Here is a 25,133-nt window from a genome sequence, read left to right as displayed (position 1 = left end):
ATGGACACCAAGGGGGGAAAGCATAGGGGCGGGGTGGAAGGGGAGGATGAATTGGGAGATTGGGATTGACGACATATATACACTAATATGTATAAAATAGATAACTAATAAGAACCTGCTGTATAAAAAATAAATAAAATTTTTTAAAATAAAAAAGTCTGTTATACACTGACATTTTGTACTCTAAGCACCAAGGTTTTAGAGTAAACTACTTATTTCTAAACTCTGATGCCTACACTACAGTCTGATTTACATGGTCTTAAAATACAGATACATTGACACTTGCTGATGTATCATGACAGAACGTGAGGGGAAAATGCAAAAATCAATAAAAAGTACACAAATAAGGCACTATCACATTAATTTATATAAATGGTGAGAAAGAAAGGCAACAGAATAATGCCAGAGGTACTAAAACAGGCTTGAAAAATTCACAGTGCTCAGCCTAAATCAACAGATACACATGTTCTGAGGAAAGATATTAAGAGATAACCTAATGGAGACCAGGGTGGGGTTTGGGGTGGGGAAGCAAGGGGAAGAACAGCAAAACCTCAAAAACAGTCTAAGTACTATTCTTATTAATTGTCTGACCTTGACCAAGTTAATGGTGCCTGTTTATCTCCATTTTTTCATTTGATTTGCATTTCCATTAAGAGGGAGGAGTAACGACATTTCACTGAAAAGCTTTGGAAGCCCATGGATTTTAGGGAAGCCATCATATATCAAGGTTCTTTAGGTGCTTGTGGATCTATCACACTTGAAGATATGGAATTACTCTAAAATTTCAGCCCCTGAATTTAAAGAATGCCAGACTGCCACTTCTTAATATTTTAACACCATGTACAACATCCACCAGGAAAAAAAAAAAAAGTATTTACAGGAAATCCTTCAGATTTAAGAATTTTAAATGCATAGCTCCAATTTCAGTATCATGAGTTCAACTGGTTCCTGTTTTTTGTTTTTTAATTAATTAATTTATTTATCTATGTTTGGCTGCATTGGGTCTCCATTGCTGCACACGGGCTTTCTCTAGTGCAGCAAGCTGGGGCTACTCTTCATTGCAGTGCGTGGGCTTCTCATTGCGGTGGCTTCTCTTGGTGCAGAGCACGGGCTCTAGGTGTGTGGGCTTCAGTAGTTGTGGCACGTGGGCTCAGTAGTTGTGGCTCAAGGGCTCTAAAGCGCAGGCTCAGTAGTTGTGGCGCACAGGCTTAGTTGCTCCACGTCATGTGGGATCCTCCCAGACCAGGGATCGAACCCATTTCCCCTGCATTCTCAGGCAGATTCTTAATCACTGCCCCACCAGGGAAGTCCCAACTGCTCCTTGTTCTTTGCTACAACTCAGCTCTAAAGCATCTGCTTAAACTTACATCCTCCTTGATTAAAGGAAGATTAGAGGCCGTCCTTGGATAGAGGTAACCAGATAGTACAAGGTATCAAAGAGAAGCATTAGGAATTTAGTACAATAAAAATCTCTTCTAATAGTGAACAAGAACAATCGGAAGAATACAAAGACAGCCATATGGTAAAGTGTTAGGTACTAGAGATAAATTCTCCTTTTGTATCTGATTTGTTTATCCATAGATCAAAGAGCCTAAAGAAATTCCCCTTGCAGGAATTTGTTAGAACTTAACCCACAGTACGTATGGCGATAGCTGCTCTAAACACCAAACCCCAGTACAACTTATTCTGAAGAAAGTAGCTAATAACTTTTTTAAAGCATCAAAAAAGTTTAACACTGAGAAAAGTAACAGAAAAGTGACACCTTATACAGAGAAAAAGCTACGTATTTTCTTTCTAAAGATATTCTGAAAAGGTAGATAATTTGTTTGTTGATAAAACAAGAAACATAAAAAATCATTTTCAAAAGCTCAAGTCCCAAGTTAATATTCCCAGGTTTTACTTTATAAAAGAAAAAAAAAGCACAGAATAGTACCTTTAATTTTAACCTGGTTCTACCTTCTTCATCCAGCATTTCCTCATCTTCAAATTCATCTTCATAATATTGAGGATCAAAAGGTCTACAAATTGTTTTTAAAATAAACTATTAATCACATTTTGTAAGAAATATCATTACTGTTATATAATGCAACTCTAAAAAATCACAATAATTAAAAATCATAATGGTCAACTATAAGGAAGCATTCAAATTACTGTACCTTCTTGAAATTTGGTGTTAATACATATTGCTTGAAATAAAGTGCAAGCAAGGCTAAATATTCAAACTATTCTTTATTCTTATATGTCTTCCGAAGAGTAGACCACACATACTCTAGCTTTCCACATCATTTTGCTTAGGGAAAAAATTTTAAATTACACAAGAGCTTGCATGTTACTTAGTGATAATACCCATCAACACTGTTTAACCGTCCAAAACCATTAGTTTTTCTAGATCCACAATGACTGCTACAGTAGACATTGGCAGCTTCTCTAGCAAACTTCACCACTCTCAGTTCCAGCTTTTTCAGGGATCCATTAGTCAGAAACAACCAAAGACTTGTGGTGTCTGTTAATTCATAAGAAATACCAGACTGCTAAAAACAATTACAAGCATTAAAAGTCTCCTTTACCAATAGTCCATACTTTTTCTATCACAGTATATACTTGATTTATTTTTTCAGAGCTACATAACCAGTTTTCCATTTTGTGATTAGTCAACTCATACAAAATAAGAAAAATATCAACATTCTACATATCTCTATCCAACATTAAAAAACACTATTAACTGATCCCCTTACCTGGGCTCTACACTGAGAAAGTTGGGCAGCTTAACAAAATACAAGTCATTTCCTAAATCAGTGTTTACTTTGGGTATTTCTACTTCTATTCTGGTCTCAGGAATTGGCTCCTCCTCCTGTTGATCCTGAGGCAATCCATTTTCATCCTAGTGAAAGAGTCACAGAATTTTAGATCTTGATGGGACCTTAGAGGTGGTCTAGCTCAACTTCCACACTTTAATTGCTTAGGCAGATAAGAAGTATAATGAGACATGACTTTAGGGTTAACATCCATCCCTACCAACCAACTCCCCAAAAACCTCATGCAAAACAAGATCTGTTTGAAGGCATCAATATAAGAAAATATCTCTTTTGTGATAAATCTACCTTCCACATATTCACTGATAGAAGTGTGAAATTAATCAGCACTTCAATATGAAGTCACTCTATCAATTAAAATCAGAGAAGATTATCAACAAAACACAAAAAACATTTAAACCAATGGTTCTCAATTCACAGGTCCTTGCAGTCTAGTAGTCTCTTAAGGTACGGCGCTAACCTCATGCTGGGCAGTTCTTTTTCTTTCTTTCTTTCTTTCTTTCTTTTTCTTATCCATTTTTTCCCAGTGATAACATCTTGCAAAACTATAGTGCAATATCACAACCAGGAGACTGACCCTGATACAGTCAGACACAGGACATTTCCATCACCACAAAGATTCATGCTGCCCTTTTACAGCCACATCCACTTCCCTCTTGCCCTCATCCCTCCTTAATCTCCATTAATCTCTTCTCCATTTCTACAATTCTGTCATTTCAAGAATGTTATATAAGTGAATTCATACAGTATGTAACCTTTTGGGACTGGCTTTTTCTCACTCAGCGTAATTCCCTGGAACTTCATCCAAGTTGCTAACGTATAGCAATAGTTAAATCCTTTTCGTTGCTCAGTAGTATTCCGTGGATGGATGTGCCATGGCAGTTATTTCTAATCCTCCTTATAACCAAGTGTTCCCTAATTAACTGAGAATGTCATCTGTCTGTTGTATTTTCATACTGCAATTCATTTATCAACTTCCTCTTCCCAGCATAGAAGACAGATTTAATACCCTCCTCCAATTCTCACTGGTAATTCTACTTACAACAGGCTGTCCTGGAGTGGGTGGTTTATCTTCCCCATCACTCCCTGAAGATATATCATCTGCACCTCCAAAGAGATCCATGGTTCCACTATTATCTTCCATATAGGAGAAAAAAATGCTTAGTATTAATATCTATAACAATGATTCTTCAAAGCTATCACTTCAACATATTCCCAAGGTTTCTAGACCAAGCACCCAGAAACCACTCAAACACAACCCTGAGCCTGGTTCTCAAAGATCTGACAAGAATGTCTGTGGAGAGGGAAGGGGGCAAATCCAGTGAAGGGCAAAGCTGCACAGGAGGCACTCCTTTCTCCCTTCACTCACAGCATCCTTGTTCTTCCACTTTCCTCTATTCCCCAGGAGCCCAAAAATATCCTCCTACAATCTAGATACTCAAATTTGGGGCTTAAGCACTCTACACAGGCCTATTCTCTATAGAGTCCCTCAAGTTTTAAAATTACAGGTCCATGTCTACCCAGGTCCCCCTCCTCTCAAGCAGAACTTCACCCAGGTATAGGCAAAACAACAACATCAACAACCATCTGTAATAAATCAATAAATCAAGGTGGGGTAGTAGAGGAGGTGACAGGAAGATAGGAGGGCAGTCAAAAAGAAGACTGCTTGAAATTGGGGTTATAAAAGAGTTATGATTATTGGTAATGACATGATCTAGGATAAAACCATGGGAGTGAGTTACTGAGACAAGGTGAAGGACCGATCACTGAAAAAGAAGAGGCAACAAAAAAAAAAAAAAAGAAGAAGAGGCAACCTATTAGAATGGCCAAAATTCAGAACCCTGACAACACCAAATGCTGACAAAAATGTGGAGCAACAGGAACTCTCATTCACTGATGGTGGGGATGCAAAATGGTACACCCACTTTGGAGGACAGTCTGGCAGTTTCTTACCAAACTAAACATACTCTTACCACATGCCCCAGAAATTGTGCTCCTTGGTATCTGCCCAAAGGATCTGCAAATTTACATCCACACGAAAACTTGCACACGAATGTTTATAGCAGCTTTACTCATAACTGCCAAAACTCAGAAGCAACCAAGATGTTCTTCAGTAGGTGAATGGATAAACTGGTACTTCCAGACAATGGAATACAGGAACACCTCGGAGACATCTTGGGTTTGGTTCCAGACCACCACAATAAAGTGAATATTGCAATAAAGTAAGTCACATGAAATTTTTGGTTTCCCAAGGCATATAAAAGTTGTATTTACACTATGCAGTAGTCTATTAGGTGTGCAAATGCATTACGTCTAAAAAAATGCACACATCTTAATTTTAAAACACTTTAAATTTTAAAATTATTTAAAAATTATGAAATATTTTATTGCTAAAAAATGCTAACCATCATCTGAGCCTTCAGTGATCATAATCTTTTTGCTGGTGGAGGGTTTGAAATATCACAAGAATTATCAAAATGTGACACAGAGATATGACATAAGCAAAAGCTGTTAGAAAAATGGCGTCAACAGACTTGCTCAATGCACAGTTATCACAAACCTTCAATTTGCAAAGGACACAGTATCTGAGACGCACAATAAACTGAAGTGCTATATTACAAGGTATGCCTACATTACTCAGTGCTAAAAATAAATGAGCTGTAAAACCATGAACGACATGGAGGACACTTAAATACATATTACTAAGTGAAAGAAGCCAATCTAAAAAGGCTACTTACTATATGATTCCAACTATGACATTCTGGAAAAGGCAAAACTATGGAGACAGTAAAAAGATCATTGGTTGCCAGAGGTTAGGCAGGAGGGAGGGATGAACAGGCAGAGCACGGAGAATTTTAGGACAGTGAAACTATTCTGTATGACATGAAGATGGTGGATCCATGTCATACATTTTTCCAAACCCATAGAATGTACAATACCAAGAAGTGAACCGTAATGTAAACTATGGGTTTTGGGTGATTACAATATGTCATTGTAGGTTCATCAATTGTAACAAATGTACCATTCTGGTGGAGGACGTTGATAGTGGGGCAAGCTATGCATGAGTGGGGGCAGGGCATATATGAGCAATCTCTTGCCCTCAGTTTTGCTGCAAACCTTAAACTGCTCTAAAAAAAAAATTTTTTTTTTTTAAAAAAAAGGAGGAAGGAGGAAGGTCACAAGTATTGAAAAGTTTATCTATATGATAAAATCACCAAAACTACAACTCCATCCAGCAACACTCACACGTCCCCACTTGATTATTTTCTTCTTAGGTCTTATCACCATCTAACATTTCATTTACTTATTGTGCTATTATTCTCCCTACCTTACACTGACCCCACCAGAATATGGGTTCTACAAGGGAGCAGTCTTTATCTGTTTTGATTATTGCTACATTCTGAGCGCACAGAATAGTACTAGTACAAAGCAGATTCTCAATAAATAACTGTAAACAGATAAAATAATTAATATATCTAATTCTCACAACAATGCTGTTACGTGGTTAGCATCACCTCCTTCTTACAGATCAGAAAATTTAAGGGTAGTAAGTAATTAATTTGACCAAAATCATATAGTTAGAAAGTGCAAAGAACCACAAAGATTCTAACTTGGATCATCTGATTCCGAAGTCCATGTACATAGATCTAAAGATCTTTAAGTAAACCCCAGAGCTTGTTCTGTCCAGCTCTCTCCTTTTCTCTCTAGTTGACTCTCTAAATGTTTCCTTTAGTTATACTGTTACTTGTGACAATTTATATAAACTATTTAACATTAATGCCTAATTACCATTCAGCACAAAATGGTTGTGCATATCAAACTTATGTTTGCTGTAACTTTTATACTAACATCGTATCTTTACTGTATAGTAATTAGCCATTTGAAATGTAGTCACATGAAGAGATGAACAGGTAGATCTTTTAACCTTACAACAAACCCACATTACCTAACACTGGGGTTTTATAAACTCTTCATCTAAACCAGAGCTTGGGGACTTCCCTGGTGGCGCAGTGGTTAAGAATCCGCCTGCCAGTGCAGGGGACACAGGTTCAATCCCTGGTCCGGGAAGATCCCACATGCCACAGAGCAACTAAGCCCATGCGCCACAACTACTGAGCCTATGCTCTAGAGCCTGAGAGCCACAACTACTGAAGCCCGTGCACCTAGAGCCCGAGCTCTGCAACAAGAGAAGCCACTGCAATGAAAAGCCCACGCACCGCAATGAAGAGTAGCCCCCGCTCGCCGCAACTAGAGAAAGCCTGCCCACAGCAAGAAAGACCCAATGCAGCCAAAAATAAATTAATTAATTAATTTAAATAAATAAACCATAGCTTGAAGAATATGGTTCTTCATCTGATATTAACCTATTAAGAACTTAAGAACAAGCTAACAGGCTTCCCTGGTGGCGCAGTGCTTAAGAATGCGCCTGCCAATGCAGGGGACACGGGTTCGAGCCCTGGTCCGGGAAGATCACACATACCGCACAGCAACTAAGCCCGTGTGCCACAACTACTGAACCTGCGCTCTAGAGCCTGTGAGCCACAACTACTGAGCCCGCATGCCACAACTACTGAAGCCCGCGTGCCTCGAGCCTGTGCTCTGCAACAAGAGGAGCCACCACAATGAAAAGCCCACGCACCGCAACGAAGAGTAGCCCCTGCTCACCACAACCAGAGAAAGCCTGCACGCAGCAACGAAGACCCAACACAGCCAAAAATAAATAAATTTACTAAAAAAAAAAAAAAAAAAAAAAAGAACAAGCTAACAAGCTGCGCTGCAACTGTCATTATTCAAACCAAAGAATGGACATTGCCATCTCCACCTCAACCAAAGCCTCAGCCCATAACAGCAGATTCACTCTGACTATAAATGAAGCAGGTTCTTCAACTAATTAAGTGCAAGCAGTTTCTAATATCTGTACAACTTGCCTGTGTACACTAAATGTACCCACACCCTCTTCTGTGCGTCTTGCAGTCTGGGGCCAGTGCCCAGGGTTGGGAATGCACTACAGCTAAATGCAGAGAGAGGGATGGAAATACAGATATATAAAAGAAGTAATTTGAGTACCTTTTGGTACCTCAGTGTCACTATCCGCTTCTGAATCAGATGCAATTGCATTCTTGCGTTTCATTCGTAAAACTTCATCTTCACTATCACTGCCTCTTGCAGATTCTGTAAGAGGAGAATCAGAAGATCTGCATAATCACAGTCATATCATTACTTAGAATTTTGTGTTTTAAAAGCAACATTAGGAAAATAAATAAATAAATAAAAGCAACATTAGGGATAAACAAACTGTGGTACACCCATACAATGGAAAACTACTCAGTAATAAGTAAGAATGAACTACTGATACATGCAACGATTCGGGTAAGTCTCAAATGCATTACACTAAGTGAAAGAGAAAAGGTTACATACTGTATGATTCCATTTATATGATGACATTCTCAAAAAGACAAAACTACAGTGACAGAACAGAGCAGTAGTTGTCAAGGGTCACAGGTGGGGAAGTATATAACTACAGAAGGTACAGAATGAGGGAGTTTTCTAGGGTGACAGAACTATTCTGTATCTTGACTGTGGTGGTGGTTACACAAATCTATACATGCATTGACACTAACAGAACTGTACATACACACACAAAAATCAACTTACTACAGTAAATTTTAAAATAAAATTAATAAAAGGAACATTGGTTTCTGTAAGCAGAAAAACTTGGGAGAATGCAAAAAGCAGTACTGAAACTTATAATTAAATTTATATACCACTCATTACAGAAGAAAAAAAAAGAGGTAAAAATATTGCAATGGAAGAGACAAATATATCTGGATGGTACAATTATTTACCTAATTGTAAACTTCAAACATGAACCACTATAATAAAGAAGATGTGACACATATATACAATGGAATATTACTCAGCCATAAAAAGAAACGAAATTGAGTTATTTGTAGTGAGGTGGATGGACCTAGATTCTGTCATACAGAGTGAAATAAGTCAGAAAGAGAAAAACAAATACCGTATGCTAACACATATATATGGAATCTAAAAAAAAAAAAAAAATGGTCATGAAGAACCTAGGGGCAGGATGGGAATAAAGATGCAGACCTACTAGAGAATGGGCTTGAGGACACGGGGAGGGGGAAGGGTAAGCTGGGACAAAGTGAGAGAGTGGCATGAATATATATACACTACCAAATGTAAACCCAATAGCTAGTGGGAAGCAGCCGCATAGCACAGGGAGATCAGCTAGGTGCTTTGTGACCACCTAGAGGGGTGGGATAGAGAGGGTGGGAGGGAGGGAGACACAAGAAGGAAGAGATATGGGGATATATGTATATGTATAGCTGATTCACTTTGTTATAAAGCAGAAACTAACACATCTTTGTAAAGCAATTCTACTCCAATAAAGATGTTAAAAAAAAAAAAAGAACCATTGTAGAACTAGTTAAGAATTAAGCAGAATGACCAGCTACAAGATTCCTAATATGACCCTAGTTTTATATTAGCCTGCTAGTATTTGGGAAGTAGTGCATGAGCCTTAATGATTTTGGTAACAGTACAAATAACTCTACCCAGAACTAGTTACTGAGTACTTACTGCAGTCCTATAGTCTATATAGACCTATATCCATCTCTGGAAATTTTCTGATCTCCTCTCCTAAATAATGCTAAAATGTGGTGTTGAATGCTATCCTGAGGTATGTATTACAGGGGAAAAGACCCCCTCTCTCCATACTGCAGCTCTTAAGAAGACAGGATCAATATGTAATTATAATCAATCATTTATAAAAATGAAGCAATCCAGATATTAATTACTTCAGGAAGACTTCCAACCTAATCAAAGTGACTTTTATATAATACAAAAAAAGAAGATGGCTAATTGTTTTAATATTCTACATGAGAACGTGTTAACTTCAGGAGAACAGTGTAAATGACTATTATAAAACAGGGTCCAAAAGCCAAAGTTCAGCTCTGTGTTTCCTGCTGTCTTTAGGGAATGAATGTTCTGATCCAAGCACATCTCCCCAGGATGAGGACACATATGTCAAGCTATCATAGCTCATTGAGATCATCCAGCCGTGTTTTCACTTTCTGGATATTATGCTCCCCAGGTCACCTCCTGATTGTTATAATTTGGCATCCAATGTAGATTTTCCCCCAAAGGAAAGGATACAATGATAAGAGAGAAATAATTGATGCTCTTGAAACAAACAATTTTGCAATTCAATTTTTATAGTTTCCTGTGAATTTGATTAGTTTGAGCAAACTCCTTGGAGCCTGATTACCTCTGGAGGATGAAATTTTGGATCTCAAATAAACTGAGCTGGAACCTGGTGTTCACACCTCATTATAGTTACCCTATGGGGGAGGTTCAATGGTATTGGGTTTTTTCGCCCAGGCAAATCTCTTCTCACCTGAGGCGTGCTCTTAGTTACCCACAAAAATGGAACTAACTATTTGATATCTAGCTACTTTAGCACTATACATCTTTCTCTAAGACTTTCCTCTTTAAATTTTTTTCTTCCTGATCTATCATATATTAAATGGAAGGGGAATAGAGAGAAATAATACATGGATTAGGAAAATGTTTAAAGGCAAAATGTATAGAGTTAAAAAAGGCTAAATGGAGGGACAGAAGAGAAAAAACAGGGTACTAAAAGTAGGAACGTGAAAAGAATAAATGAGCCCCTGCTGTACCTGAATGCTTCTACTAAACCATTATGGTTCTCATAAATGTATTACCTGACTTATGGTCTTGTTCCTCTTCATCATCTGAATGCCTGTGTTCTTCATCCGAGGCCTGTGGCCTTTCGTCATCAGAATTTTGCATTTTCTCCTCATCAGACATCTGTGGCCGCTCTTCATCATCAGAATTCTGTTTCTCGTCATCATTATCAGAAGCTGCTGGCCGTTCATCATCAGAATTAGCCTTCTCCTCCTCAGACAGTTGTTGTCTCTCATCATCTGAAAGCTGAGGCCTCTCCTCATCATCTGTGTTCTGCATTTTCTCATCATCATCAGAATTCTGCAGTTTATCTTCATCAGATCCTTGTGCCCTCTCCTCATCATCAGAATTTTGTATCTTTTCATCATCTGACTGGTCACTTTTATCTTCTCTGCACCATTTTTCATCATCTGAATGTGCTTTTTCAGAACCTTCCGCTTCTGAGTGATGGCTCCCTCCATCTGATCTATGACCTTCATCGTCATCGTCATTGTGGGCTTCTGATCCACTGTGCTGATCTACATCTGAGGGATCATTGTCTTCATGGTCAGAACGCTCAGAAGCTTCTGATCTATTGTCTGATCCTTCAGAGTGATTATCACTCCCACTGTGATGAGAAGCTCCCTCATCCTCACTGTCATCTCCAAACAGTTCCTTATTACTTGGTTTTCCTGAGTCATCTCTTTCATCTTGATCACTTTCACTTCCAGAGGCATTACTGCCAGAAGCAACATTCTCTTGATCAGAATCTGAGCCTGATCCAGAATCAGAATCTATGGGATCATATAAACACAGGGTGATGTAAGCAAAAAAAGCAGAATAAGGAACACCAAAAGTCCATCCCAACATAAAAGCAATGAAAAAACTTGTCAAAAGCTGTTAGTATCTATTTTCTCAGACTCTGGAAACTAACTAAAAGTTGCAGCAACCAGGAGAATGCTTAACAAGAAAAAAAAGCTGAGTCTCAGTAAGAAAAAAGGGGTGTTTTAACATACCCCCCCACCCCCAACCCACCCCTTGGTCAAGGGTACCTTGACAATAATAGCCCAAATTTCTGGTGCATGTACCATTAATGGAGGAAGCAGAAGGCACCTCATTTGCAAAGAATCATGGTTGTTAGTTTTGATCTGTCTGGTGGATCACTGAAAGGACTGGCTCAAAAGGCTTGACTTTATCTCACCTAACTTGGAACTCTCTTGTTGCTAAGGAAGCTACCTGAGAGTGTTGGTCAAAAACATTTACAGGCAAATGTATTAGTTGCCTCTGTATGGGAAAATGGAAAGCAGTTGAGGCAAACAACAGACTAACTAAAAAGCTTGGGAGAAAAGGCTGAGGAATGACAAAATACAAGGGTTTTTAAAAGTTTCCACAATAAACGAAAAAAAAAAGAAAAGAAAAGGAAAAACACCACCCACATATTCTTACTGACCTGAAAAGCCATGCACTTGCCCAGGGCTGTGCACATGCTCAAGAAAGAACCAAGAAGGCCCTAAACTCTCACTTCCAGCTGACCTTCAGGCTCTGTGCAAGCAGGAAATGAAGGCAAAGACACAGGTTGTAAACAACCTGGTTGAGTGTTGAAAGCATGCCCTAACACACACACAGAGCCAACCTGCAAAGGCTGAGAGTTTTTCGTTATTGTTTTTGTTTCTTTTTGTGGCATTTAAGGAAATCTCTGTCCAATCACTAGCTGACCACTAAGCTAATGGAACAGAGACTTTAGTGGCTATACACAACAGACTGCAGACTTTACAAAATCAGTTCAAAAGAGTCAATAAACAATAACTACTACAACAAAGAGCAACAACAAATGCTGGGGGGGGGGGAAGAGAGTGCTGTCCTGAGTAACCACATTATAATATTCAAAATGTCCATATATCAACAAAAAATTATAAGGCCTGCAAAGAAAGAAGGAAGCATGGCCCATACATATGAAAAAAGGCTACACACCGTCCCTGAAGAAGCCCAGTCAATGAAAATGATGTCTTACAAAATAGAGAATATCAATAAAAAGACAGATATTATAAAAAAAGAACCGAACAGAAATTCTGGAGTTGGAAAGTACAATAACTGAAATGAAAAATTCACTAAAGGGACTGAACAGCAGATGTGAGTAGGAAGAAAAAAGAATCAGGAAACTTTAAGATACATCAAATGAGGGCTTCCCTGGTGGCACAGTGGTTGAGAGCCTGCCTGCCGATGCAGGGGACGTGGGTTCATGCCCCGGTCCGGGAAGATCCCACATGCCGCGGAGCGGCTGGGCCCGTGAGCCATGGCCACTGAGCCTGTGCGTCCGGAGCCTGTGCTCCGCAACGGGAGAGGCCACAACAGTGAGAGAGGCCCATGTACCACAAAAAAAAAAAAAAAAAAAGATACATCAACTGAGATTATCCAGTCTGGTGAACAAAAAGAGAAAAGAATGAAGAAAAATGAAAAGTCTAAAGACTTGTGAGAAACCAGCAAGTGTACCAATCTATGCATAATGGGAGTTCCAGAAGAAGAGAAAAAAGAGAAAGGGACAGAAAGAATATTTGAAGAAATAATAGCCAAAAACTTCCCAAATTTGAAGAAAGACATCGACGTACACATACAAGTTGATCAACAAATACCAAGTAGGATAAAGTTAAAGAGAGCCACACCTAGACACATCATTATCCAACTGTCTAAGACAAAGAAAAAATCCTGAAAGCAGCAAAGCAACAGGTCCCATACAAAGGGATCTTCAATAAAGATAACAGTTGATTTCTCATCAGAAACCATAAAAACCAGGAGGCGGTGGTATGAAATATTCAAAGTGCTGAAAGAAATACTGTCAACCAAGAATTCTATATCCAGCAAAACTATCCTTCAAAAATGAAGGAATTATGAGCAACAACAACAAAAGATAAATTGGATTTCCTCAAAATGAAAAGCTTTTATGCAAGAAAGGACATTATCAAGAATGTGAAAAAACAGCTTACAGAATGGGAGAAAATATTTGCAAACCATATATCTGTCAAGTATATGTATATACTTACAGTATAGTATCCAGAATATATAAAGAATGTTTACAACCAAAAGACAAAAACCCATTTGAAAAATTGACATTTCTGCATAGTTACACAAATGAAACAAGTACATGAAAAGATGTATCATTAGCCTCAATATCATTAGCCTTTAGGAAATGGAAATCAAAACCACAATTAGATATCACTAGACACCAACAGCAATGGCTGTATTTTAAAGAGCAGGGTGGGGAGGAAGTAAAATAAGTATTGGCAAGGATATGAAGAAATAGAACACTCAAACACTGCTAGTGGTAATTTAAAATGGTCCAGCTGCTATAAAAAATGGTTTGGTTGTTTCTCAAAAAGTAAAACAAAGAATTACCATATGACTCAGCAATTCCACTCCTATATATATACCCAAAAGAACTGAAAACAGGCACTCACACAAGTACTTGTACACAAATAGCATCACTATTTAAAAGTCAAAAGATGGAAATAACCCAATGTCCATGAACAGCTGGATAAACAAATTGGGATATATACACAGAGTGGAATACTATTCAGTCATTAAAAAGATATGAAGTACTGATACATACTACAATGTGGATGAACTTCAAAAACATGATGGTAAGAGATAGAAATCAGACACAAAGGGCCACATGTTAGGAATTCCCTGGTGGTCCAGTGGTTAGGGCACCACATTCTCACTGCCAAGGGCCCGGGTTCAATCCCTGGTTGGAGAACTAAGATCCCACAAGCTGCGAGGCGCAGCAAAAAAAAAAAAAAAAAAAGCCACATGTTTTATGATTCCATTTGTATGAAATGTCCAGAATAGATAAATCCATAAATGCAGAAAGCAGACTGATGGTTCATGGGGGCTAGCAAAGGGAGCAAATGGCAAGTAACTACTTAATGGGTATGGCGTTTTATTTTGAGGTGATGAAAATGTTTCAGAACTAGACAGAGATAGTGGCTACACAACATTTTAAAGGTACTAAATACCACTGAATTGTTCACTTAAAAATGACATATTCAGGGACTTCCCCAGTGGTCCAGTGGTAAAGAATGCACCTTCCAATACAGGAGACTCGGGTATGATCCCTGCTCAGGAAACTGAGATCCCACATGCCACAGGGCAACTAAGCCCTCGCGCCACAACTACCGAGCTCGTGCGCCTCAATGAGGGAGCATGCATGCTGCAAACTACAGAGTCCATGCATCCTGGAGCCCATGTGCCACAACTAGAGAAAGAAAAAAATGGCATATTCTGCAACCAAACTGAAAAGAAGTAGAACTGTCACTATTTGCAGATGACATGATATTATATATAGAAAATCCTAAAGACTCCACCAGAAAACTGTTAGAACTAATAAATAAATTCAATAAAGTTTCAGGATACAAAATCAATATACAGTTGTGATTCTATACACTAATAATGAGCTATATGAAAGAGAAATTAAGAAAACAATCCCATTAACGATTGTATCAAAAAAAGTAAAATACTTAGGAATAAATTTAACCAAAAAGGTGAAAGACCTGTACGCTGAAAACACTGATGAAAGAAACTGAAGAAGATACAAATAAATGGAAAGGTATTCCACGCTCATGGATTGGAAGAATCAATACTGTTAAAATGTCCATACTACCCAAAGCAATCTACATATTGAACACAATCCCTATAAAACTTCCAATGGCATTTTTTCACAGAAATAGAACAAAAAATTCTAAAATTTGTATGGAACAAAAAAAAATCCAAATAGCCAAAGCAATCTTGAGATAAAAGAATAAAGCTGAAGGCATCATGCCCTTGATTTCAAACTGTATTACGGACACAAAAATCAATGGAACAGAATAAAGAGCTCAGAAATAAACCCACACATATATGGTCAATTAATTTACAACAAAGGAACCAAGCCAAGAATACACAATGGGGAAAGGATAGTCTCTTCAATAAATGGTGTTGGGAAAACTGGACAGCAACATGCAAAATAATGAAACTGGACCACTATCTTACACCATATACAAAATTTAACTCTAAATGGATTAGACTTAAATTTTAGACGTGAAACCATAAAACTCCTAGAAGAAAACAGGCAGTAAGCTCCTTGACATGGTCTTGGTTATCATTTTTTGGATTTGACACCAAAAGTAAAGGCAACTAAAGCAAAAATAAACAAGTGTGACACATCAAACTAAAAAGCTTCTACACGGCAAAGGAAGCCATCAACAAAATGAAAAGGCAGGGCTTCCCTGGTGGCGCAGTGGCTAAGAGTCCGCCTGCCGATGCAGGGGACACGGGTTCGTGCCCCGGTCCGGGAGGATCCCACATGCTGCGGAGCGGCTGGACCCGTGAGCCATGGCCGCTGAGCCTGCGCGTCTGGAGCCTGTGCTCCACAACGGGAGAGGCCACAACAGTGAGAGGCCAGTGTACCGCAAAACAAAACAAAACAAAAATGAAAAGGCAACCTGCTGAATGGGATAAAATATTTGCAAATCATATATCTGATAAAGGGTTAATATACAAAATATGTAAAGAACTCATACTATTCAATAGCAAACAAACAAACAATACAATTAAAAAATGGGCAGAAAACCTGAATAGACACTTTCCTAAAAAAGACAGATGGCCAACAGGTACATAAAAAGATGCTCAACATCACTAATCAGAGAAATGAAAATCAAAACCACAGTTAGAATGGTTATTTTCAAAAAGACAAGAAGTAACAAGTGTTGGAGAAGATGTGGAGAAAAGGGAACACTTGTAATTGTTGGTGGGATTGTAAAGTGCTGCAGTCACTATGGAAAACATTATGGAAATGCTTCAGAAAAAGAACAGGACTACTATATGATCCAGCTATTCCACTTCTGGGTATTTACCCAAAGAACACAAAAATACTAATTTGAAAAGATATATGCATGTCTATGTTCATTGCAGCATTACTTACAATAGTCAAGATATGGAAACAACCTAAGTGTGCATCTAGAGATAAATGGACAAAGAAAATGTGGTGTATATATACAATAAAATACTATTCATGCCACTGTAAATATGACATATATATATAATGGAATATTATTCAACCATAAAAAAGAAGGAAAGCTTGGGAATTCCCTGGTGGTCCAGTGGTTAGGACTGGGCACTTCCATGGCAGGGGGCCTGGGTTCAATCCCTGGTTGGGGAACTAAGATCCCACAAGCCATGTGGCACAGCCAAAGAAAAAAGGAAGGAAATCTTGCTGTTTACAACAACATGCATGGATCTTGAGGGCATTATGCTAGGTAAAATAAGCAGACAGAGGAAGACAAATACCGTATATATGATATCACTTATATGTGGGATCTAAAAAAACAAAGCTCATAGATACAGAGAATAAATGAGGGAAGGGGGAGAGGTGGGCAAAATGGGTGAAGGGAGTCAGAAGATACAAACTTCCAGTTATACAAAAAATAAGTCATGGGGATGTAATATACAGCATGATGACTACAGTTAATAGACTGTATTGCATATTTGAAAGTTGCTAAGAGAGTAGATTTTAACAGTTCTCATCACAGTAAAATAAATTCTGTAACAAGGTATGGTGACAAATGTTAACTAGACTTACTGTGGTGATCATTTCACAATATGTATAAATATCAAATCATTATGTTGTACACATGGAACTAATGTTGTATGTCAATTATACCTTAATAAAAATAAAATAAGATGGTAAATTTTATGTTATGTAAATCTCACCTCAATAAAAACAAATTTAGAGTTTGTTGCCAGTGCCCTACAAGAAATGCTAAAGGGACTCCTTCAGGCCGAAATGAAAGGACAATGGGCAGTAACTTGAATCCACAAGAAGAAATAAAGAACACCAGTAAAGGTAACTAAATAGGTGAGTATAAAGGTCAGTATTAATGAATTTGTAGTTAGTGACTCCTCTTTTTTCATAAGATTTAACTTAAAAGACAATTGTATAAAACAATAATTATAAATCTACATCACTGGGCAGTGTATAAAGATGTAACTTGTGACAACAATAAAAAGTTGAGAGGACGAAGCTATATAGAAAAAAAGTTTTTGTATACTATTGAAATTAAGTTGGTATTAATACAAACTAGATTGTTAGAAATTAAGATTAATTGTAGTCACCAGAGTAACCATTAAGAAAGTTACTAAAACTAAAAATATACAAAGAAACAGGAAGGGAATTGTAACAGTACACTACAGAAAAAGCAGTCATAAAGGAAGACAGTAATAAGAAGAATTGAGGAAGAAAAAACATGACATAGAAAACAAACATCAAAATGGCAGAAGTCCTTCTTACTGGTAATTACTTTAAACATAAATAAATCAACTTCTCCAATGAAAAGGCAGAAATTGGCAGCATGAATTTAAAAAATGATCCATCCTGGGACTTCCCTGGTGGCACAGTGGTTAAAGAATCCGCCTGCCAATGCAGGGGACACAGGTTCGAGCCCTGGTCCGGGAAGATTCCACATGCCGCGGAGCAACTAAGCCTGTGCACCACAATTACTGAGCCTGCACTCTAGAGCCCACAAGCCACAGTTATTGAAGCCCATGCGCCTAGAGTCCGTGCTCTGCAACAAGAGAAGCCACCGCAATGAGAAGCTCACGCACTGCAACAAAGAACAGCCCCTGCTCCCTGCAACTAGAGAAAGCCCGCATGCACCAACAAAGACCCAACGCAGCCAAAAATAAATAAATATTTTTTTTTAAAAAAGATCCATCTATATGCTGTCCACAGGACAGTATAACAGTAGTTATACTGTTTATATAGTATAACTATATTAGTAGTTATACTAATATCAGGCAAAATAAGTCTTAAGAAAAATTGTTACAAAAGACAAAAAAGGACATCATAAAATGATAAAAGGGTCAATCCAACATGAAGATATAATTTAAAACATATATGCACCTGCATGTAAATCAATGAAGTTACAACACCCTCACACCGTACACAAAAATAAACTCAAAATGGCTTAAAGACTTAAACATAAGACATGACACCATAAAACTCCTAGAAGAGAACACAGGCAAAAAATTCTGACATAAATCGTACCAATGTTTTCTTAGGTCAGTCTACCAAGGCAATAGAAATAAAAGCAAAAATAAACAAATGGGACCTAATCAAACTTACAAGCTTTTGCATAGCAAAGGAAACCATAAGCAAAATGAAAAGACAACATACAGACTGGGAGAAAATATTTGCAATTGATGTGACCAACAAGCGCTTAATTTCCAAAATATACCAATAGCTCATACAACTCAATAACAAAAAAACAAACAACCCAATCAAAAAATGGGCAGAAGATCTAAACAGACATTTCTCCAAAGATGACATACAGATGGCCAACAGGAACATGAAAAGATGCTCAACGTGGCTAATTATTAGAGAAATGCAAATCAAAACTGCAGTGAGGTACCACGTCACACCAGTCAGAATGGCCATCATTAAAGAAGGCTACAGATGGGCTTCCCTGGTGGCGCAGTGGTTGAGAGTCCGCCTGCCGATGCAGGGGACACGGGTTCGTGCCCCGGTCCGGGAAGATCCCACATGCCGCGGAGCGGCTGGGCCCGTGCGCCATGGCCGCTGAGCCTGCGCGTCCGGAGCCTGTGCTCTGCAACGAGAGAGGCCACAACAGTGAGAGGCCCGCGTACCGCAAAAAAAAAAAAAAAAGTCTACAGATAACAAATGCTGGAGAGGGTGTGGAGAAAGGAAACCTTCCTACACTGTTGGTGTGAAAGTACATTGGTGCAGCCACTATGGAGAACAGTATGGAGGTTCCTCAAAAAACTAAAAACAGAGTGGCCATATGATCCAGCAATGCTACTCCTGGGCAAATATCCGGACAAAACTATAATTCAAAAAGATAGATGCACTCCTATGTTCATAGCAGCACTGTTCACAATAGCCAAGACACGGAAACAACCTAAACGTCCATAGATAGAAGAATGGATAAAGAAGATGTGAGAGACATATATATATGTGATATATATATAAATATCATATTTATGTATACACACACACATATATACACAATGGAATATAAAAAAAGAATGAAATAATGCCATTTGCAGCTACATGGATGGACCTAGAGATAATCCTACTAAGTGAAGTAAGTCAGAAAGAAAAAGACAAATACCATAGGATATCACTTATGTGTGGAATCTAAAATATGACACAAATGAACTTATCTATGAAACAGAAAAAGACTCACAGGCATAGAGAACAGACCTGTGGTTGCGAAGGGGGAGTGGGGGTGGGAGAGGATTGGATTGAGAGTTTGGGACTAGCAGATGCAAACTATTATATACACTGAGTTGGCCACAAAGTTCATTCGGTTCTAAGTAAAAATAAAACACACATTTTTCATTTTCACCAAAACTTTATTAAATGTATTCATTAACCAAACGAACTTTTTGGCCAACCCAACAGAATGAATAAACAACAAGGTCCTATTGCATAGCACAGGGAACTATATTCAATATCCTGTAATAAATCATAATGGAAAAGAATATGAAAAACTATGTAATATATATGTATATGTATATATGTATAATATATAACTGAATCACTGTGCTGTACACCAGAAACTAACACAACATTGTAAATCAACTACACTTCAATAAAAAATATATATATATGTATATGCACCAAAAGAAAAAAAAAAACACCAACAGAATTGAAGGAAGAAATAGTTCAACAGTAACAACTGGAAATTTCAAATACCCCACTTTCAATAATGGTCAGAACAAAAAGAAGATCAGTAAGGAAACAGAGGACTTGAACAATGCTATAAAACAACCAGACATAATAGACATCAGTAGAACTCTCCACTCAACAGTAGAATATACATTCTTCCCAACTGCACATGCAACATTCTCCAAGACAGACCATAATTTTAGGACACAAAACAAGTCTCAATAAATTTGAAAAGACTAAAATAATACAAGGTATGTTCTCTGACCACAACAGAATGAAACTGAAATCAATCACAGAAAAAAATCTGGAAAATTCACAAATATGTGGAAATTAAACAATGCACTCAAACAATCAAGGGTGCAAAGAAGAAATCACAAGAGAAATTAGAAAATATTTTGACATGAATGAAAATGATAACAAAGCCTACCAATACTTAAGGGATGCAGGGAAAGCAGTGCTAAAAAGGAAATTTGTAGGGCTTCCCTGGTGGCACAGTGGTTAAGAATCCGCCTGCCAATGCAGGGGACACAGGTTCGATCCCTGGTCCAGGAAGATCCCACATGCCGTGGAGCAACTAAGCCCATGTGCCAAAACTACTGAGGTTGTGCTCTAGAGCCCGCAAGCCACAACTGAAGCCTGTGCACCTAGAGCCCATGCTCCGCAACAAGAGAAGCCACCGCAATGAGAAGCCCGTGCACCGCAACGAAGAGTAGCCCCTGCCTGCCGCAACTAAAGAAAGCCCACGCGCAGCAACGAAGACCCAATGCAGCCATAAATAAATAAATAAACAAATAAATTAATTTTTTTAAAAAAGGAAATTTGTAGCTGTAAACACATACATTAAAAAACAAAACAGGGCTTCCCTGGTGGCGCAGTGGTTGAGAGTTTGTCTGCCGATGCAGGGGGCGCGGGTTCGTGTCCCGGTCCGGGGGGATCCTGCATGCCGCGGAGAAGCTGGGCCCGTGGGCCATGGCCGCTGGGCCTGCGCGTCCAAAGCCTGTGCTCCGCGGCGGGGGAGGCCACAACAGTGAGAGGCCCGCATACCACAAAAAAAAAAAAACAAAACTCAAACTGATAATCTAACCTTTCACTTTAAGGAACTAGAAAAAGAAAACTATACTCAAAGCAAGCAGAAGGAAAAAAAATAATAAAGATTAGAGCAGAGATAAACAAAATACAGAAAAAATAATAGAATCAATGAAACCAAAAGCTCATTCCTTAAAAACTTAGGATTGACACACCTTTAGCTAAGCTGACCAAGGGAAAAAAAAAACCCTCAAATTACTAAAACCAGGAATGGAAGTGGGGATTTTACTACTAATTTTTCAGAAAATAAGACTAAAAGAGAACACTATAAACAACTGTATACCAACAATTAGATAATTTAGATGAAATGGATTAATTCCTAGAAATACACAATCTACCAAAACTGACTCAAGATGAAACAATATCTGAATAGGCCTATAACAAGTAGAGTTTGAATCAGTAATCAAAAAGTTTCCAACAAAGAAAAGCCAGGACAAAATGGTTTCACTGGTGAATCCTATCAAACATTTAGAGAAGAATTAATCCCTATCCTTCTCAAACTCTTCCAAAAACTTGAGTAAAGGGAACACTTCCTAACACATTCTAAGCCAGCATTACCCCAATACCAAAGCCAGACGAAAAAAATCACAAAAAAGGAAAACCACAGACCAATATCTCTCATAAATATGTATGCAAAAATAGTATCAAAATACTAGCAAACCAAATCCAACAACATATTAAAAGGATATACACCATGACCAAGTGGAATTTACCCTAGGAATACAAGACTGATTCAACATCTAAAAATCAAAATGAAACACAATATTAATAAAGGAAAAAATTTTGATCATCGTAATTGATGCAGAAGAGACATTTGATAAAATTCAACACCCTTTCATGATAAAACGACTCAACAAACTAGGAATCGAAGGTAATTATCTCAACGTAATAAAGGGCATCTACAAAAAACCCACAGCTAACATCATATGTAGTGGTAAAGAAATGGATGCTTTTTCCCAAAGATTAGGAAAAAGAAAAAGATGTCCACTCTCACCCTTCTATTCAACATTATACAGAAAGTTCTAGCTGGGGTAATTAATCAAGAAAAAGAAATAAAAGGCATCCAAATTGGAAAGGAAGAAGTAAAACCATCTCTACTCACAGATGACATGATCTTACATGTAGAAAATCCTAAAGAATACACACACACCCCAAACAACTATTAGAGCTAATATATTACACATGGTTGCAGGATACAAAATTAGCAAACAAAAATCAGCTGTATTTCTATAATTAGCAATGAACAATCCAAGAATAAAATTAAGAAAACAATTCCACTTGCAACAGTATCCAAAATGAAATATTTAGGAATAAATTTAACCTAGGAAGTGCAAGACTTATACAATAAAAACTACAAAACATTGTTGAAAGAAATTAAAGACGACCTGGCACATTTATACATGAAAGAAACACACTGGGCCTAGGTAGGAATTCTACCCACTGTTATACCAAGAAATCTGTCAAGTGTAGTTATTTTCTACGTCTGTCTTAGCCCAGGGAAATAATTAAATATGATGATATAACAGGAGTTACCTTGCCACATCCATCCTAAGTTCAGGACCAACAGCAACCTTCAAGGACAGATTTGGAAGTAAATCCTAGAGAGTTCTATAATTTAATGGTAAGAGAGAAGAATACAGCAGTAGACTTACAAGAAGGTAAAACATGAAGCCCAGAGAAGCAACCATCTCCATACATCACTTCCCCATACCCTGAGTTTGCAATGGGAAAGCACTGCAGGGTACCTCTACTATTGCTTCTACCCATCCAATTATTTATCAAGTATGCATTAAGCACTGACATAAGCTGAGGGCGGGCGGGGGGAGGACAATCTTTTCATCATTATATCCCCTACATCTAGCAAAGTAGCTGAAACATGACAGGGGATCTATAAATGCTGAATGAACAACTTCATGGAAGTGAGTCACGGGAGGGTTCACATGGTTCTGTGCCTTGAAGGGTGAACGGGATACGGACAAGTACAGATGAAGGGGAAAGGAAAACAACAGCAAAGTGAGTGGAACAAGAATATACTGGGCTCTATACTTCCAGACATCCTGACTAGAAAGAACATTCTGGATGTCCATCCTGGTAGAGCCCTCACACTAGACTTCCACCTGGTGCTCCCTTAACTATACTCTAAAAAATATTAATAAACTGAAGCTGGAGAAAGAAAAAAACAACCACGATAATGCACTATGCTAAGGAAAAAAGTAGGTACTACATTACTTTGAGCCTGGGGACTCGCAACAATTCTGAACTTGGTCTTGGGCCCCTTCTGACTTCAAATCTCTCCTATTCATATTTCAAACTCAAATACCCACTCTGTGCCAGAAAGACTTCCTTGCACCATAAACATACACTCACTAATTCATTTCTGCATCAAATCCTTCATCCCTTCTCTCCAAACACAGACCTCCTACGCTCCCCAATCTAATACCACCGACTCAAGAAATTATCTAGAGTTTCTGCACAGGCTCTCGGAGGACACATTATCTTCTGCGTGTAACGCCTACATGCAGCCCTACCTCGGTATCCGTCCCAATCTCCTCACCCAGACATCTCAAACTCCCCAACACGCCACGCTCTGGTTTCATTCAAGAGGGCATTCTGAGCCCCTATGCAAATTCGCCCATCCCATCCCCATGTTCCTGAACACCTAATTTCCATTCATTCACAAGAGCCCTTACTCTGCGCTGGCCTGTGCAAGGCAGGACAGAGCAGGACTCAAAGGTTCCTCCTCCGGCTGCGCTGGCTTGCCCGGCCTCCACCCCTGCCCCGCGCCCCCTTCGCTCCACACGCTCCCAGGCACGGCTTGCTCCATGGACACCAAAAACCTCGAGGTACACACTCTGCGTCTGTCACTTCATTCCCGCCCTCCGGGAGGAGGCTGACACCGCCGGGAGTGCAGGGGGAGCTGGGGCAGGAGTGCAGGAAGAGCCATCACTCGCCCGCGGCGCCGGAGCGCTCGCAGACCCGGAACCGGACCGCTGTTGAGCTCCCGCCGCAGAAGCCCCGCCACTCTCGCCTCCACCCAAGCCCAGATGACCCCACCTTTACGCTCAGCATCGCTGTCGGCGTCGCTCCCGAATAGATCCTCCATATCCGCCATTGCCGCGCACGTCAGCTGTCTTCACCGGGGGCGGCTCCGCCGCTGTCTTTACGGCACGGAACCAACGAAACGCGACAGTGTCGCAAAGATTCGCTAAAAATCTTTTAGCTTTTCAGCTACATAGTATAGCGTGCGCAGTGAAGCTGCACTTCTCGGCTCTCTTACGTCAGCAACCCTGCCCTTTCGTCAATATCTGTTCTTATTCGTGAGGATTCTCATCGGGGTACACCCGGTCTGGGTATCAGTGGAGCGGGCCGCAGCTGGGGGCTCCCCAGTGGGCCTGGGACCGTGTTAAACCTGCCAGGAGTCAGGCCTGAAGTCCTTTGTTTCGTATTGATCAGGGGGTTCTCAAATTGTTGCAAACTCCAAAGTGCTTTTGTTTCTGTGGGTTATATCTATTGCTATTTACTGTAATAGTAATTAAGGCAGAAATTTTTAAAACTCGTTTAAAAAAAATAAACATAAATAGCATTTAAAAATTTTAACCGACTGTATTTTTTCTAAAACAAAACCAAAAAAAATTGAGTGGAATTGTTTTAGTTTTCAAAATATCTTTAGTGTCTGTCTCAAATGAAGACAGATGAATTCTCATACCTGCTTCTATATTCAATCTTTTGAGAAAGGTTTTGGTTGAAGCTTATGAAGAAAATCAGACCTAACACACGTATGTATGTGATTGGGAAAGGGAGGGCCTCTC

The 25,133-nt window shown here is 38.9% G+C and overlaps 1 protein-coding gene across 12 annotated transcripts in view; it reads right to left on the bottom strand.

Moving 5' to 3' along the window:
* The window catches only part of LEO1 (LEO1 homolog, Paf1/RNA polymerase II complex component), an 81,699-nt gene that overhangs the window by 24,682 nt on the left and 31,884 nt on the right, over positions 1 to 25,133 (bottom strand). For 11 of the 12 annotated variants that reach the window (XM_060294248.2, XM_060294246.1, XM_060294245.1 and 8 more), the window contains 5 exons: positions 10,559 to 11,314; positions 7,881 to 7,985; positions 3,856 to 3,950; positions 2,736 to 2,881; positions 1,934 to 2,018 (listed from right to left, as the gene is read on the bottom strand). In XM_060294248.2, the coding sequence (XP_060150231.1) occupies positions 1,934 to 2,018; positions 2,736 to 2,881; positions 3,856 to 3,950; positions 7,881 to 7,985; positions 10,559 to 11,314 (1,187 nt within the window). Of the gene's footprint in view, positions 1 to 1,933; positions 2,019 to 2,735; positions 2,882 to 3,855; positions 3,951 to 7,880; positions 7,986 to 10,558; positions 11,315 to 24,378; positions 24,482 to 25,133 lie in introns of those variants that run through there. The other variant, XM_030850326.2, reaches the window with a different exon arrangement.

This window comes from Globicephala melas, chromosome 2 (genome assembly GCF_963455315.2).
Source record: "Globicephala melas chromosome 2, mGloMel1.2, whole genome shotgun sequence".
Lineage (NCBI taxonomy): Eukaryota > Metazoa > Chordata > Mammalia > Artiodactyla > Delphinidae > Globicephala > Globicephala melas.
This window is presented reverse-complemented; position numbering and strand designations above follow the sequence as displayed.